Raw genomic sequence first — 16,051 nt, 5'->3', positions numbered from 1 at the left:
ATTTAGATTAAGTTTTTCATATTGTTTATTCTTTACAACTAATACAATGTAATAGCTAATAATTGTGTGCACTTAGTTTGTCCAGATGAAAGAAAGAAGGCCGCTCCCTTCCCCCCTTTTTTAAGATTCAATATGGACAGACATTTCTTAATATTTCTTATTTCTTAACATCTTTATTTTTTAAAATAATTATATTCTAAGGATAATATTTTCAGATTCGGGGGCTCCAAGTACAAATATCATTTTTAAAAGTATTTATCTTGAAAAAAATATTTAGCACATAATAAATGAAGTCGAAATATAAAGGCGTATTATATCTATAATAGCAAGGCTATCAAGAGATATATTATACAAGGTTACAGAGTACCTGCTCTCCATACTTAAGACAAAATATTTAACAACTAGCGGCTTCGCCCCTAAGGCACTTAACTTGGGTGGGAGTCGATACACACAGACAAACAGATATCCTGTTTTTTTTTTAATTCAGGATTATAGCTTTGATTCATTAAATAGGAAAGATAACAATGTTATGCTTTAAATTTGTTCTTTATGTTCTGGCATTAGGAAGTACAGGCGCTAACTTTAAAGTGGCAGCGTTTCTAAAAGTGTATTTTTATATGAATATTCAACTAAAGTAAACTACAAATGAAAATTCTAAGAAAAATCTTCAAAGCTGTGGTAATATTATATTTATATTTGATTAATTTATGAATTTGAAGTTTGAGTTGTAACTTGAAAATTTAGATTAAATTTGATTAGGACAGATTTGGTAGAATATTGTAATAATGTTTATAACAGGGCTCGACTCCCGCGGATTTTCAAAATTTTTCCACTCGCCTATTTTTCGCACAACTTATATACGAAACAACAATAATTATAAGAAAGCTGGCCAGACAATAACTGTATAAGTATATATGTATAATCCAGACAACTACCTGACCTAACTGATATTGACATTTTTCGTCTGCTAGCATATTGCTTCTTTTCTTTTATAGCGACTAGGATGTTTTTATATTCCCTATGCTATTGGATGATGTGCAAAGATCCGATTAAAAGTCGGCAGAGGATCCCCAGTCCCCACCCTCAATCAGTTTGCACTAATGCCAAAACTTTTCATTTAAAGATTAAAAACGTTGGTGGATAGAAATGAATTATGAAAATAGTGGCTAGCCGCTGATCCCCTGGGTAAATCTAAGCTTCAAACTTACTTGACAAGGATGACACACTCCAAAGTTGACGAGTGAATTGTTTTAGGATAGTTTCAAAGTAAAACTATTTTTTTTATGAAACTCATAATTGAAAGTTCTTATAATTTTAAGCGTGATCCTAATATGGATATTTTTGTAATACCGAAAGTGATGTAACTATTTTAAAAATATTTTCTTTTATATTTGAAGTTTAATAATAGTTTAATATTACTTGAAAATAAGTATTTCCTAACTTTACCATATTGGGGTTTAAAACAATTTTACATAAATTTAAAAGTTTTAAAGAGTGTAAGAGGATTTTGTTAGCTTGGAGTTAAGGTACTCTAAAAGTCTTGTGTTTTTTAGTCAGTAAAAATCTTACATTATATCTCAAATAATTCTAAATTCATAATAGTCAACCTATGGTGGTAATTCAAGGATTAGGCAATAGACGATAAACAATATTTCCCCAATGTTTTATGTGCCAATTTCCTTTCTGAGTTGTTATATTTTAAATTGTGTGTGTGTATGCCTTGAAAATGATAACAATGAAGTAAAACTGTAGCATCGTTATAGGCAATGGAAAATAGAATGATGTACACCCTCAATTACAAAAATAACCTATAACTTATTGGTGGAAAAGTTTAGATGTTGGAGATTTGTACTTAATAATTAATATATTTAATTAATAAAGGTTTTAATCCAACGAATGATAGATCGTGGTTGTAAAACTTAAAGTTTGATATTCTTTGTAATTATGTTGTTTTTGTTTACTTTTATATTTGTTAATCTCATAGAATTAAAATTAGGATTATTTTCAAAACTTTAAAATTTATAAAAATAAAGTGGCTTAAACTGATTGCTTAATGATACTATTTTTATTAAACGCTTTACTGAAGTCAAAGCTACAGCATATTATTTATATTATATTAGATTCTTATGCTATTTCTGTTTTACATTAATCATTTGAAGATAGTATGATATAAAATTACTCATTAGGAAGCATTTTTCTTCTTAACAAAATCTCTATTCTAATTATCACTTATATGAAGGAATAATATACTTCTAAAGAATTCCATCAAACTACTGAATATTATTTCCAACATCTTCCTCTCACTTTCTCTATCTATGTATATCTATCTATTCTTCTCTCTCTCTCTCTCTCTCTCATGCACACCTTTGGTTGAGTGTATATTGTATATATGAAGAATTCTCTGCTGTTTATCGCATCATTTGTACGTTGTACGTTGAAAGTAACTTTTGGGAGTATTGGGTGGGAACCCTGTGGAGTAAGACTTGATGAAATCTACCTATCCATTAACTAATAAAGATAAAGAACTACCTAAATGTTAAATAAAATTTTCATTTAAAAGTTGTGGAAGTTAGTTAATTAATTTTCTAAAAATTGAAAACAGAAATAGTTTTTATAAAACTAAAAGATTTCAAAAATTAAGAGTTCGATCAGAGCTATCCGTTATTGCAAAATGGACATACCCTTTAATTAAAAAAGCTTCTCTTTAAAAATAAGGTATACCTATAGTAACATACTGTTTTTCTAAGTTATCAAGATCTACAGAGTGGCTGCGCTACCAAAACTGACAATTTAGCAAATGTATTTCAAATTTATCTTTGACACGAGAGACCTTTTATCTGACAAATTGAACATAAGCTTTTCTACTAATTGATCTGTTCAACAAAAGTTAGCACTAACTTTTTCAAGTAAAGCTATTTATACTTAAGGTCGGTCCGTCCTACGTCCGTAACGGAAAGATCTTTTCGTTAAAATAGATAGGTTAGAAATGTCCCATCAATTTCAATCTTTGTATGATGATTCCTATAACAGTTAGGTACGAATCAGAAAACGTAGCAACTCTATTATCGTTGTGCAAGTCCGTACGTTCATTTAAAACATGCTGAATTTAAACTTTTTTTGATAACATTTTTTATGGATGTTGTCATTCTTGTTCATTATGTTTTTACAGTTACAATATATTGTTTCTTAAAATAGGGCTTTTCTCCATAAGGTTAGGTATAAGTAAAAAAGTGTAGAAACCGTAATTAATACCAAAAAGTCCGTATATACATTTTAAAAAATACACATTATAACTAAGGTGGAGCAATGCCTCCTTTGCTGTCCAAACACGCGGGATATTATGTAATGTCCAACAGACAACTAACAATTTCATTGCATGACCTTTGTCTGAAAGTTCTAATTGTGCACGGCAATGAACTATGCCTATTTAAACTATTTTTGTCATAAGAAACATTTTAACTGAAAATAAAATAATAATTCACCACCCACTTAAATAAATTCGATTCTTAGAATCTTTTTTCGTTTTTCTACTTTTTTGACAAAACACTATCAGATACAACATACAAGTTGTTTCAAGGTACGTGATATTTTTTTTCTGTTCATCGTTATATAGATTTGAAAAAGCATATGTGTCATTAGAGTCTGTTAAAAGCAAAGATTTTCTATAATTAGGGCCTGTATGTCCCTCCGTAGAGAATTGGTTGCTCTTTCTGTTAATTTATTAAGTAGGTTAGAGTTGTCAAAATAGGGTATATTTGTGTATCTTTATTTGAGTGTAAATCGATTTACCGTACTTTAAAAATTATCTCATTAAATTTGTTTTCTTAATTTTTTTGTCTGCTTCTCATGCTATTGTAAACCTAATATTTAAAGAGATAAAATTAAACATATTGTAATAGATGTTTTTTTATGGCCGTAAAAGTTTTTCTTGGGATAAATAACATTTTTGAAAAAGGGTATTTCTGTTGCTTTAGTAAAAGCACTCTTTTTTAAATAGTTAATAAGGAAACTATTCTTCGGAGAACCTTACGTTGTACAATTAGACAATTGTCTATGTATTCCATTAATAATAAATAAATTAGATGCATACTAAACAAATGTCTTAATAAAAACACACACGTCGGCATCAGAAAAAAGTATCTGTGGGCCTTTTTTTTACATAAAACATGAAAATCTAACGGAACTTCCTTAAATTGTTAATTGGATTGTCTAAGTGGTGTGGGAGATCTTAAGTTCCTCACTGTATTATTTATATGAATTGAAAACTTTCACGCAAAAGCGATAACAACCTAACTAATTTTATCTACATATATTAACCCTTAACAGTCGGGGCCCTTGCCGCACCTTAATCGGTCGGGGGGGGGGGGGGAGGGTCCCCCTCCCTATTATCTCAGTTCCTATTAGAGCTAGAGAGCAAAATTTTTTGTGCAAGTCCTCTGTTTGATAATGAATTTCCGACCTTTAGTAAATCAAAGTCATTTTTCGCTTCCTTCACCCTTTTATTTAATAACCTTTGTTTTTAGGTCTTTTTTTACTTAAAAATTAAACCAGCTATAATTTATTTATTTTTGAAGCTAGAAGAAAAGTTTTTTTTGCAGAAAATGTTTATCTTTATGTAAATTTTATATTAGAAATATAAAAAAATAAGTTTTAGCGGCTGCAGCTGTACTTGCCAGCTACCAGCCACCGCAGTTGGCAGTTTGCGGGAAACGGCGGCGGATCCTTATAAAATTTTAATACGTTGTGTAGACATGTAAGAAAAGCTTAAGTTTAAACTATAAAGTCTCTAAGTCAAAAATTGCGGTTACAGAGTAGCCTTTTAAAGATTTCTGGAGACCTGGAGGATCAGGACCTGCAGGATCATACCTGGAACCTGAAATTGACTTGAACACCTGTATTTAATATGAGGATGTACTACTAGAGGATATTTTACTATTTTGGTATGATAAAATGCTTTGTTTAAGTCAAAAATATTTTTGCCCTTTACCTGGATGATCCTGCCGTTTGCTGGCATCCTGTGCCCGCCAGAATGGAAATATTCAAAAAATTCCAACCCTCAGTTATGTGTCATACCCATTCCTAAAAAGACATGAGGTTTGGGCTCTTTATCTTTCACACACAGAAAATGAGATAGAAAAAACCGGAGGGGGGGGGGGGGGAGGCGTTCAACGCTCCCCCCCCCCCCCCAACCGTTCAGGGTTAAATATTTTTTTTTCATAATTGATATATTATAATATTATTATTCGGATCATAAACAGGAGTTTCATGTTCTCTAATAAAGTGAAACACTCAGGATATAATAACGATTCCCCAATTCCCTCTATCCCCTTCCTTCTTACTGGATGTACAAACTGACCAATAAATGAGCTCTATTTTAGCAAGTTAAATTGACGACAATTTTCCCCTGTTATAATATCCACGTATATACTAAATACATTGTTATCTAATAGTTGCTTTGAAGTCGACAATGCAATACAAAATTCAGGGAGAAGGGGTCATTGAACAGGCATAAAAATGTTGAGTAACTTTACAGATTTTTATCGAGTTGTGCAATAATTTAGTGTTCAAACATTTGAACCTATAATTTCATGTAAAAAATGATATTTTTTATCTTAGTAGGGAGTCAACATTAATTTACTGCACATTGTCTTATTCCTTACAATATCAAATAATCTTCCTTTCAAGTTAAGAAAGTGTTACTGTGAATTAGTAAAATAGTAAACATATTATTTGCTTTTTAAAGATCCTTTAAATTAACTGACCTTTGTTAGTAGATCCTAGTTGTGCATTGCAGTCTAGGATAAATATGTGAGTAGAAACGCAAACCAATCTTTAATTTAAACCAATCCATAAAACCCAAAATCAGATGAAGGACGAACGAAAAAAAAACTCTTGTAGAGTGTCAGTACTTAATAAGCAGAACATGAAAATCTAAGTCTAAACGAAATTGAACATAAATTTGTTGCATACTTGTGTAAATGTAAACAGGATACAGTAAAAGGACATACTTTTATTTCTAGATTTGTGTATAGAGATGCCTTGCTTATACTATTGTACCTTGTGTTGTCCTACATTTTTCCAAAAATCAGATGAATTGGATAATAATATAATTGGTATTATTCTCTTAGAATTTTTTTTTCAATATTGAAAATTTGAGTACAACCCCCCCCCCCCCCCCCCCCGAACTATGAACTCTGGCCTTAGCGCTCGGCTCCCTAGCCTGCCTAGCCTTAGCGCTTGGCCCCCTTGCCTGCCTAGCCTTAGCGCTCGGCCCCCTTGCCTGCCTAGCCTTAGCGCTCGGCTCCCTAGCCTAAAACCTAACCTAACCTAAAATAGTTGTTCGTCGGTAATTATATCATATTTTTAAAAAGTTGTCAAAAACGAAAAAAAATCAGCTTTCATATCGTACCTAACTATTATAGATCTTCATCATGGAAAGTTTCAAATAGATAGGACAAACTAACATGTCTAAATTAACCATGGAAGAGCTAACCGTTACACAAAATAAAGCTAACCGTTATGGACAAACAGACCGACCTTAAACTTAAAAAAGCTTCGCTTTGAACAATCATATGCTAAAGATGCGTATAAATTTGTTATATCAAATGAACACTATAAATTAACCTAATAAGAGGTGGGTTCTATAAACAAAACTGTTACGGTATCAACAGCTGCAAATACGGTATCAACAACAAAAATCTGACGCTAGACGTTCAGAAGTCATCTCACGGTATACGCAATCGCTGTAACATATCGCTGTTATGACGTCATCTCACATTGCTGTAGATATCACAGATGGATCAGGGAGATGAGCAGCATCTCACAGAATAAGCTATCAAAAGCTGTCAAAATTCCTACTTTTACAGACGAAAAAATTGTAAACAAAACAAAAAATCATGCATTTAAAGCATGATCTATTATGAAAAAACGGGGCATTTATAAAAGATCTCTTTGCAGGGGATAAAAAAATTCAATTAAAAAAAATTAAATAATTTACAGGTCTAATTTTTCAAAACTACATATTTTTTTTTTTTAATTTTGATAATTAAATAATTTTTAAAAAATTTTTGGAGATAAAATATTTCATTGGAAAAAAAATAATCTATAATTGAGTAAAAAAAATTTAAGGGGAGGGGGGTGTTAGGGGGGCTTTCCTTTCCCCCTCTCCCTTTTCATTTTCTGTACTTTAAAAAATTAAGCTAAAATGACCTAATATGAATACGACATTTGGTTAATATTCCATTTTTATGAGTTCTTGTTGTTGATTTTGTTGTTGTTGACAGCTGCAGTATTGCCGTTCTATCACGGTTCCATATTACCGTATTACATCTCACAGTAATGTTTATAGAACGCACCGACACACAAAAATGGCCGCCCGAGGTACTGCAATGTGAGATACCGTGATAGAACAGCAATGTGATAGAACTGTGATCACAGTTCCGACTATAGAACCCACCTAAGATAAGCTTGTGATATATGCACCAGAGATAGAGGGGACAATAGGCTGTTTAATACTATAATAATGTTTCGTTTTCTTATTCGTTGACTTAACAACTTTGGGAACAATGGTGAATTTTGATTGATTGGCTCATTTAGTTGAGTGTTCAAAGTTTCAACCACTAATTTAATTACTAGTTTGTTTATCATTATTGGGGATGTACATATTTTTTTCGGTCAAATACATCCCTTTATATCCCTGTATATCCCTGTATATGCACGCTACCTGAATCTAAACACACGTTCTACCTCAAAATTACTAAACATAGAGTTACACTAGGAATCTAAAGGGATAAGACTATTGCGGATTAATTGATGCACATCCCCAATAATAATTCACAAAATTATCCCTTTTATAAATTACAATTAACCCTTTACAGTCGGGCCCCTTGCCGCACCTTAATCGGTCGGGGGGGGGGGAGGGGTCAACGCCCCCCCCCCCTATTATCTCAGTTCCTATTAGAGCTAGAGGGATACATTTTTTGGTGCACAACCCCTGTTTAATAATGAATTTCCGACCTTTTATAAGTCTTAGTCAATTTTCGCTTCCTTTACCCTTTTATTTAACAACCTTTGTTTTAAGTTATTTTTTACTTAAAAATTTTAAACGGCTGTATTTCATATAAGGATGTACAACTGGATGATATTTTAGTATTTTGGTATGATAAAATGGTTTGTTTGAGTCAAAAAAAAATATTTTTGCTCTTTACCTGGATGACCCTGCCAGGTTTGCTGGCATCCTGTGCCCGCCAGGATGGAGATATTAAAACAATTCCAACTCTCAGTTATGTGTCATACCCATACTTAAAAAGTCACGCAGTTTGGGCTCTTTATCTTTCACACACAGAAAATGAGATAGAAAAAAACTGAGGGGGGGGGGCGTTCAACGCCCCCCCCCCCCTCAGGGGTTAATGGGTCAAACGTAAAGACACTCAACTTATGATCCAACTAACCAAAATTCAGTTAAAGTCCCCAAAGTTGTCTAACAAACATTTAAGAAAGCGCTTCATAAAACTTTGGGGACTATATTGTACTAAACGGCCAAATGTCCACTCCCTCCCCGGAATTACAACCACTCGAAATTGTGCCAATATCATTAGAAATGCAAGGTTAAGAACCTTAGGTAAGGGCAAGGCTCTTGAAGTATTAAAACTCTCAAAAAATTACTGGCCCTCCTGCAAGGGCTTTTTGTTCAATGCAGTTGGCAAAATATGCTTAAAGCTATTGTATCACTGTCAAGGTTCTCCTTGAGTTTTCTGTTGTCGTGCTCTGGAAAACGGTAATTATTTAATACTTGTTTATGAAAAACTTAAGCATTTAACCTGTGCATTTATTATTAGTAACGTATTATGTTTGGTCGAATGATTAAGATATGATTTTTTGTTTAATCGTACCTTTTTATATATTAAATTAATGTGTTTTATTTTGTTTCAGTTCCATGGTTTTCATCACTTTTCAAAGAGATTTGAAATCAGTCTGGTTGTTTATTTATCGAACAGCAAGTAGTGGTTGAAACTCAAATACGCGGTTTGACTCTTGTTTTAAATCTCGAGCTCTGTCCCGCGGTCAAACAGCTATTAATAAGAACACGTTCAATGCGTTGGATACAAAATGTAGACACTTTGACTAAACATTGATTAGATGGTAAAAACAATTACATTTATAAGTTTGATCTATTGAAAAGTTAATTTTGTTTATTATAATTGTTGGTTTTCAATAACAATTCTATACCTTAAGATACAATTATCTGTGGTTGAAATTTTAATAGAAGCTACAAAATTACATTCAAAATCCAAATTTACAGGTTCATTTTCATTTAGCAAGACAGTATAAATATTAAGTGCATTATGCTACTTTAGTTTCCTCGTTTTAATTTCATTATTTCTAAATTCAACATTGCTTTGTTTAGCCTGGATGTTAAATGGACCAGTTGTTTTAAATGTATGAGCTTAAGAACCGAAAATACTTTTAGGAAGATTTTGTTCTGAAACGCATTTCCCCCGTCTGCTATTTACGCCTTGTTTTTACATCTAGCATTTTTCACCTTTACTAATCGTATTAAAGGGACTCTGCAGGAAAAAAATTATCATCTGATTGTCAAACCTTACCATTATCTTATTAATAATATCTTCAAGATAAGGCAAAACGGGCCATCATTTCTTTAAAAATCCAGACATAAATCCTTGTTAACAGGACGTGTTTGGTTGATCAGTTTAGAGAAAGGGGCTTATAAAAGTTAAGGTGAGATAATCAGATGATAATTTTTCCATGCATACTCCCTTTAAGATAAAGTAACATTGCACATTAAATACTTATGTAAGTACATACAAATGGTTTGAATAAATCTAACCTTACCAAGTGAGATAAAAATGGAGATAAACGAATAATTTGAAAATTTAATTTTGCACTGAAGCGAGGTCATCAATTCTAATGCAGTTTTCTCACCACGCACAGTTTGTTCTATACAGCTAGATTATATTTCAACAACATGTCTTTCTTTATTATATTTTCTAGTTTTAAAGAAAATTTTAGGTGTGTAGTAAGCACGTTATCTTATTCATTGGATTAAAGACTTCTGAAACCCTAATCAAATACTCATTTGGTTATTATAAACTAGGAAAGTCTAAAAAACCCAATAACAAATAACTTTAATCAACTAAAGAAGCAATTTTTATATTTTCGTTTGTAAGTGCTTCAATTTATGATTATATTTTTTTGTATTATTTATTTTGAGCTATTTGTATCTCTAAGCTACGGTACTATCCACTGTTTAAATCATTTTTGACTTTTTGCACTAAATATTGCTGGTTAATAGAATTAGAACACTTTTGATATATGTTAATCAAGAGAGATTATGTTTAATGATCCGACAATTTGTAATACAAAGTAGAACGATGCCTGCCTGTCCGTCTATCTGCTTGTTTGAAGCTTATGATCTTGTTAACCGCTGGACTCATCAGTCTATACTTTTCAGGGTATACAAAAATCAAAAAAAAATAATATACTTAGGTATAATGTTATAAAGGCTAGGGACAAAGCCACTAAAACTTTTTCAGAGTATAAATGTCAAGAGAGAGAGAGCGAGAAAAAGAGAGAGAGAGAGAGAGAGAGAGAGAGCGAAGAGGGAGAAAGAAAGAAAAGAGAGACAAAGCCACTAAAACCTTTTCAGAGTATAAATGTCAAGAGAGAGAGAGAGAGAGAGAGAGAGATAGAGAGAGAGAGAGAGAGAGAGAGAGAGAGAATAAGAGAGAGAGAGAGAGAGAGAGAGAGAGAGAGAGAGAGAGAGAGAGAGAGAGAGAGAGAGAGAGAGAGAGAGAGAGAGAGAGAGAGAGAGAGAGAGAGAGAGAGAGAGAGAGAGAGAGAGAGAGAGAGAGAGAGAGAGAGAGAGAGAGAGAGAGAGAGAGAGAGAGAGAGAGAGAGAGAGAGAGAGAGAAAGAGAGAAAGAGAGAAAGAGAGAGAGAGAGAGAGAGAGAGATAGAAAGAGAGAGAGAGATAGACTTAATCCAATATTGGTCATTGCTATACAAATAATTATGACTGCTTAAGTTAATTAAATAAATGTATTGAATTTGAGAGCTTTATTTACCACTTCTCACCAAAATCTCACTATAAACTGTTTATGATCTTAATCACTTTAATAGTTAACCAAATTAGTCTTTTTTAGCATAACTTTTTTGCCTTACCTTTTTCTCTGATAGACATCTTGCTGCTGACTTTTCTGACCAATCCAGAAAATCCACCCCCTCCCCCGTTTCCTTCACTACTCCTGTAAAATTATAATTATAGCATTTATATTTTTTGTAAATTCGACGATTTTTAAAAGTAAAGGTTCCGTGATTTTTTTGTGTGTGAAGGTTTCGTGATTATTCCTCTATGTTAGGTTCCGTGATTTTCAATAATTTTCTACTATATCCTTTTTAAAATTATATAGGATTAGGCTTAAAATTATGGAAATCAACAATAACCAGGGATCTTAAGGGATAAGACAATGTTCAATAAATTGATGTACTTACATTTACACTAATGATAAACAAAGTTAACCTGTCGTCGGAAAATTTTAACGTTTTTTGGAAACAGATAGTTGTAACTAACCAATTACTATTAAATAAAAATATCCATTAAGTTTTGAAGCGAACGGATGAGAGACTGTGTTTTGAATTCTTACCTTTCCTCTTTGTGACTTGACCCGTCTCTACTCATTGAACGGCCAGTATTTTCTAAAATAAGTACTTATTTAAATATTGTACTAACATCAGCATTCAACTTTAAATAATGTTGATTTCCTACGCCCCTAGCATCTAGGGATGACAGGCAGAGTATAAGAACATAAAACTCTTACAAGGCTTATATAAGGACATAAAACTATGACAATATATGGGTTTCACCGGACATATGTGAAGCTTCCTAAAAATGAAAACTAATTCGGTTCAGTGATTAGCAAGATATTGTTGGACAAAAGAACAAACTTCCTCTAGAAATAACCAACGAAAAAACGCCACTGAAGCGAAATTTATGCTTTGTGTTAAAATGAATAATAATCTTAAAAGTATTTTTCTCTCTCTTTCTTCAAAATTTTTTCTCTAAAATTTTAGAATTTAATAGTTATGTAAATCATTTTTGTTGAAATTGATGAATTATCTATTGATAACCTATTGATTAGAGAATTGTATAGAAGAAAACAAACTATTGTTGGCTGAAATCTTTTATATATGTACCTACCAGGGACGTATTTCTTCAAAGGTACAATACAGTAATTGAAATAGAATATACGTGAATATTATGACAGGGAAAAATTGTCGTCAATTTAGGTTGCTAACATGGAACTAATTTATTAGTTTGACTTTATTAGTGAACATGAAAATCTGGTTTTAACATAAATCCATTAATACCGTTTAATCCATACATAGGTCCGAAAAACTTTGACATTAATATTTGGTTAAATTATCCTTTCAATATAATCTTGGCGTGATGATTCCTGTAACAGTAAGGTACAGTTTGTAAAGCGTAGCAACTTAAAATATATTGCTTAATATCTTTTAGATATTGTCAAATTGCCAATATGTTTCGTTACTTAATATCTGTCAATGTTCGCTTGTCTGTTTTCAATATTAAAGCTACTCTATGTTTTTAGCTGTTCGTCTGTCTAATACGGTTAGGAACCAACGTTTTATCTTAGCTATCTTCTGCTATTGAAGATAGATATAAAACCGTGTTGGTGAAGAGTTTGCTGACCAATATTACACACGCTTCTATTTGTATATAATTGGAATACATAAGTTTAAAATTTTTTATGTTCGAAGATACAGGGTGTGCAAAAAAAATGCGGACATTTTTAAAATTGAAATTGCGCGGCTTGTGTTAATAGTAGAAAAATACTACGCATACCGTTAGAACCGCTAAGAAGTCTTTTTGGCTCAATACCAGCTGAGTATCCATGTGGATATTCAGCTACTATTGGGGTCATTTTTGGATACTCAGCTACCATTGGGAAAATGTGTGGATATTCAACTACCATTGGGGGGGGGGGGGAGTTTTTAAACAATCATTTTGGTTAGCTTTTTGTTAATTTATACACGTTAGAATTGTCCTATCAATTTAATACAAAAGGTACGATTTAGGAAGCATAGCAATTACATAATAGAAAGTCCATAGGTCAATTTTAAACATGTTGCTTTTAAACCTCTTTAACAATTTTTTTCTTCATATAATGTAATAAATGAAAGCAAGTTTTTCTACATTTCTAGGAAATTATATCAACTCTATAAAATCATGGCTTTAGGAATTTTTGGTCTAAAAAAAATATTGGATTATTAGCCCTGATCATTAGATTAATCATTTTAAAAATAAGGGTCTGTGCGTCTGTCCGTCTGTCGATTTCAAACTTGGCGTTATGATTCCTGTAAAGCACATTAATTATTGTATGCCCAACTACGCTTTTACCGATTTTGTCATCCTTGTTTTAAAGTGCAAGGTGCAATAAGTGGGTGGAGATTTTTCAGCTTCTTTGTACAACTTAAATTCTAGACAAAAACATATGTTGATTGAATTATATCTAAATGGTATTTATTATTTATAAGTTTGAGGATATCTAATTTATGGAATACTGCTTCTTATTATGATAAGGTACAATGTTATTAGTGAAGCATTTCAATAATCAAGTCCTAAAATTGTCAATATGTCCTTAAACAGTAGCATATACTTAAGCAAATTTGCAACAAATTTACCATAATTACCAAAATTTTATATAGACTTTTGCATTATTATCCTGTTAATGTTAGTTTGTCCTTTCATTACAGAGCTTCACTTTTATGGATTTTCAATATTTAGTTCCTAAATCTGTCTTAAAGTTAAATGATAGGTGTGAATTGCTTGCATTAATGTGCTTTATTGTCATGGGAATCAGCATTATGAAAGGATACTATTGAGGATATTCAACTACCATAGGGAAAAAGTGTGTATATTTAACTACACTTGGGAAATATGCATGGATACTCAGCTACTATTGGGGAATTTGTGGATACCCAGCTGGTATTGAGCCGTCTTTTTTTAGGAAATATAAAAACGATTTCTGTGCTACGCATAGTTTAGGAGCTACTTGTTAAAATGTCCCAACTGACTTAAAACTTGACTTGCGAATAAATTTTGGAACATTTTACCATCTGGCTCCTAGATTATTTGTAGCACAGGAACTTTTCTCATATTTCCAAAAAATACAGTTCATAGCGGTTCTAACGGTATGCGTAACATTTTTCTACTATTAACACAAGCCGCGCAATTTGAAATTAAAAAATGTAGGCATCTCTTTTTGCAAAATATCTTCTCTAGTTTTTAGTTATATTTTCAAATTTACTCGCAAGTCAAGTTTGACATCAGTTGGGACATTTTAACACGTAGCTCCGTAAGTATACGTAGCAGAGGAATCGTTCTTATATTTCCAAAAAAATAGACTTCTAATCGGTTCTAATGGTATGCATAACATTTTTCTACTATTAACACAAGTCGCGCAATTTCAATTTTAAAAATGTCCGAATTTTTTTGCACACCCTTTTCTGATCATCTACTCTAAAAATCATGATGTCCGTCAGTCTGTCCTTTATAATTTGTTTCTTATATGTTATATAATTATAATCTTTGCTAATAATAAAATCCGCAATTTTGTTTATTTAGAATTTATATTTATTTCTCTAAAAATGTAAATAGTTGTGAAATTTCTACTAATTTATTTGATGTTAAACAATGTAGAATTTTTTATCACTCAACTAGACAGGTTTTGTTAAACATGTTTAGACAACAATATAGAACAACATACTACTATTTTCAGAGCGAAGCAACTTTACAATTAACACATATGTATATTGATAGTAATATTATGATATTTTGTTATTGTAAAAACGGTAAAATAGCTGGCCATAATGTCGATGAAATTCTAGGAAAAAAGTTCATGGTAATTCGATATAAACATTAAAGTCTAATAGCTCCATGTTTGACAGTGTATTATGGCCAGCGGCTAAAGAAAACAAAACATAAAAGACACTCTAATCATCAATTGTCAATTGTTATAACATAGAGAATAATACAAAACTAAACAATAGCCAGGTATTAAGCAAAAACAGTATTCTATTTATGTAAGCAAAAACGGACATATTGAAAAAAGGTCAAGATTAAAAAGAGTAGTTCTGGTCATATACGTCCAAGGGGGGGGGGTAAAGTGGGGATTACCCCCTAAACGAATTTGGGGGTGCCGTAGGCACCTGCAAAACTTTTTAAATTTTACCCCTCCCATTTAAAATTTACCTCTACCCTGGGGGCGCAGTAGGCACCCCCAATCATTTACGAGGGGGTATTTACCCCCCCAAAATAAAAAATCTGTAACAAAAAAAAATTTTGTGCGCTTCGCGCACATTTTTAATACTACAGATTGAATAAAATTACAAAATTTACCACTGCCAAGAGATTTTAGGGGGGGGGAATTACCCCCCTCAAGCAAATTTTACCCCCGGGGGTAAAAAAAAATTGCTTCGCGCGCCATTTTACCCCCTCCAAAAAACGAATTACCCCCCCCCCCCCCTAAAAAATTTTGCCCCCACCCAAACAAAAAAAAGTTTCGACGCCCCTGGTTCTAGTTCTAATAATATTCGGTTATCCTCATATAAATAAAACTCTATGATCTTTGACCATGTTGGACTCTAGCCTAGAGTTTCTTAAGTTATTTGGTATATCAGGTAAAGTGTATATTTTTTCAATAGAGGGATGTAATTTATACTGTATTCAATAAAAAAGAACAGTTTCTTAATGGCAAAATATTTTTTAAAAATTATGTTTAAGTCTTAACTGTACCGTAGAAATATCGCAAAAATTGTCGATTCTATTCTTTGTGAAAAAGTTGCTAACTAAGAGTTATCATCATTACTGCAAAAATATACTTTGGTAATATATTTCTAAAAAGAAAATTTCTATATTTTTATTTTTTGTTCCACATACACCATAAAATAGTTTTGTAAGGTATAGAAAACCAAATATTGGTCTCAATAATGATTATTTTTTACTGTCAGAA

At 32.1% G+C, this 16,051-nt stretch overlaps 1 protein-coding gene across 2 annotated transcripts in view; it reads right to left on the bottom strand.

Annotated features, from left to right (window-relative positions):
• The window catches only part of LOC145326077 (A-type potassium channel modulatory protein KCNIP1-like), a 114,339-nt gene that overhangs the window by 89,604 nt on the left and 8,684 nt on the right, over window positions 1-16,051 (bottom strand). The window contains exons 4-5 of one of the 2 annotated variants that reach the window (XM_080169175.1): window positions 11,663-11,714; window positions 11,181-11,263 (exon numbers count right to left, since the gene is read on the bottom strand). In XM_080169175.1, the coding sequence (XP_080025301.1) occupies window positions 11,181-11,263; window positions 11,663-11,714 (135 nt within the window). Of the gene's footprint in view, window positions 1-2,179; window positions 2,265-11,180; window positions 11,264-11,662; window positions 11,715-16,051 lie in introns of those variants that run through there. The other variant, XM_080169176.1, reaches the window with a different exon arrangement.

This window comes from Acartia tonsa, chromosome 8 (assembly GCF_053477335.1).
Source record: "Acartia tonsa isolate MP-2025a chromosome 8, ASM5347733v1, whole genome shotgun sequence".
NCBI classification, from domain to species: domain Eukaryota; kingdom Metazoa; phylum Arthropoda; class Copepoda; order Calanoida; family Acartiidae; genus Acartia; species Acartia tonsa.
The sequence above is the reverse complement of the archived record's forward strand: the minus strand, read 5'-3'. Positions and strand labels throughout refer to the sequence as shown.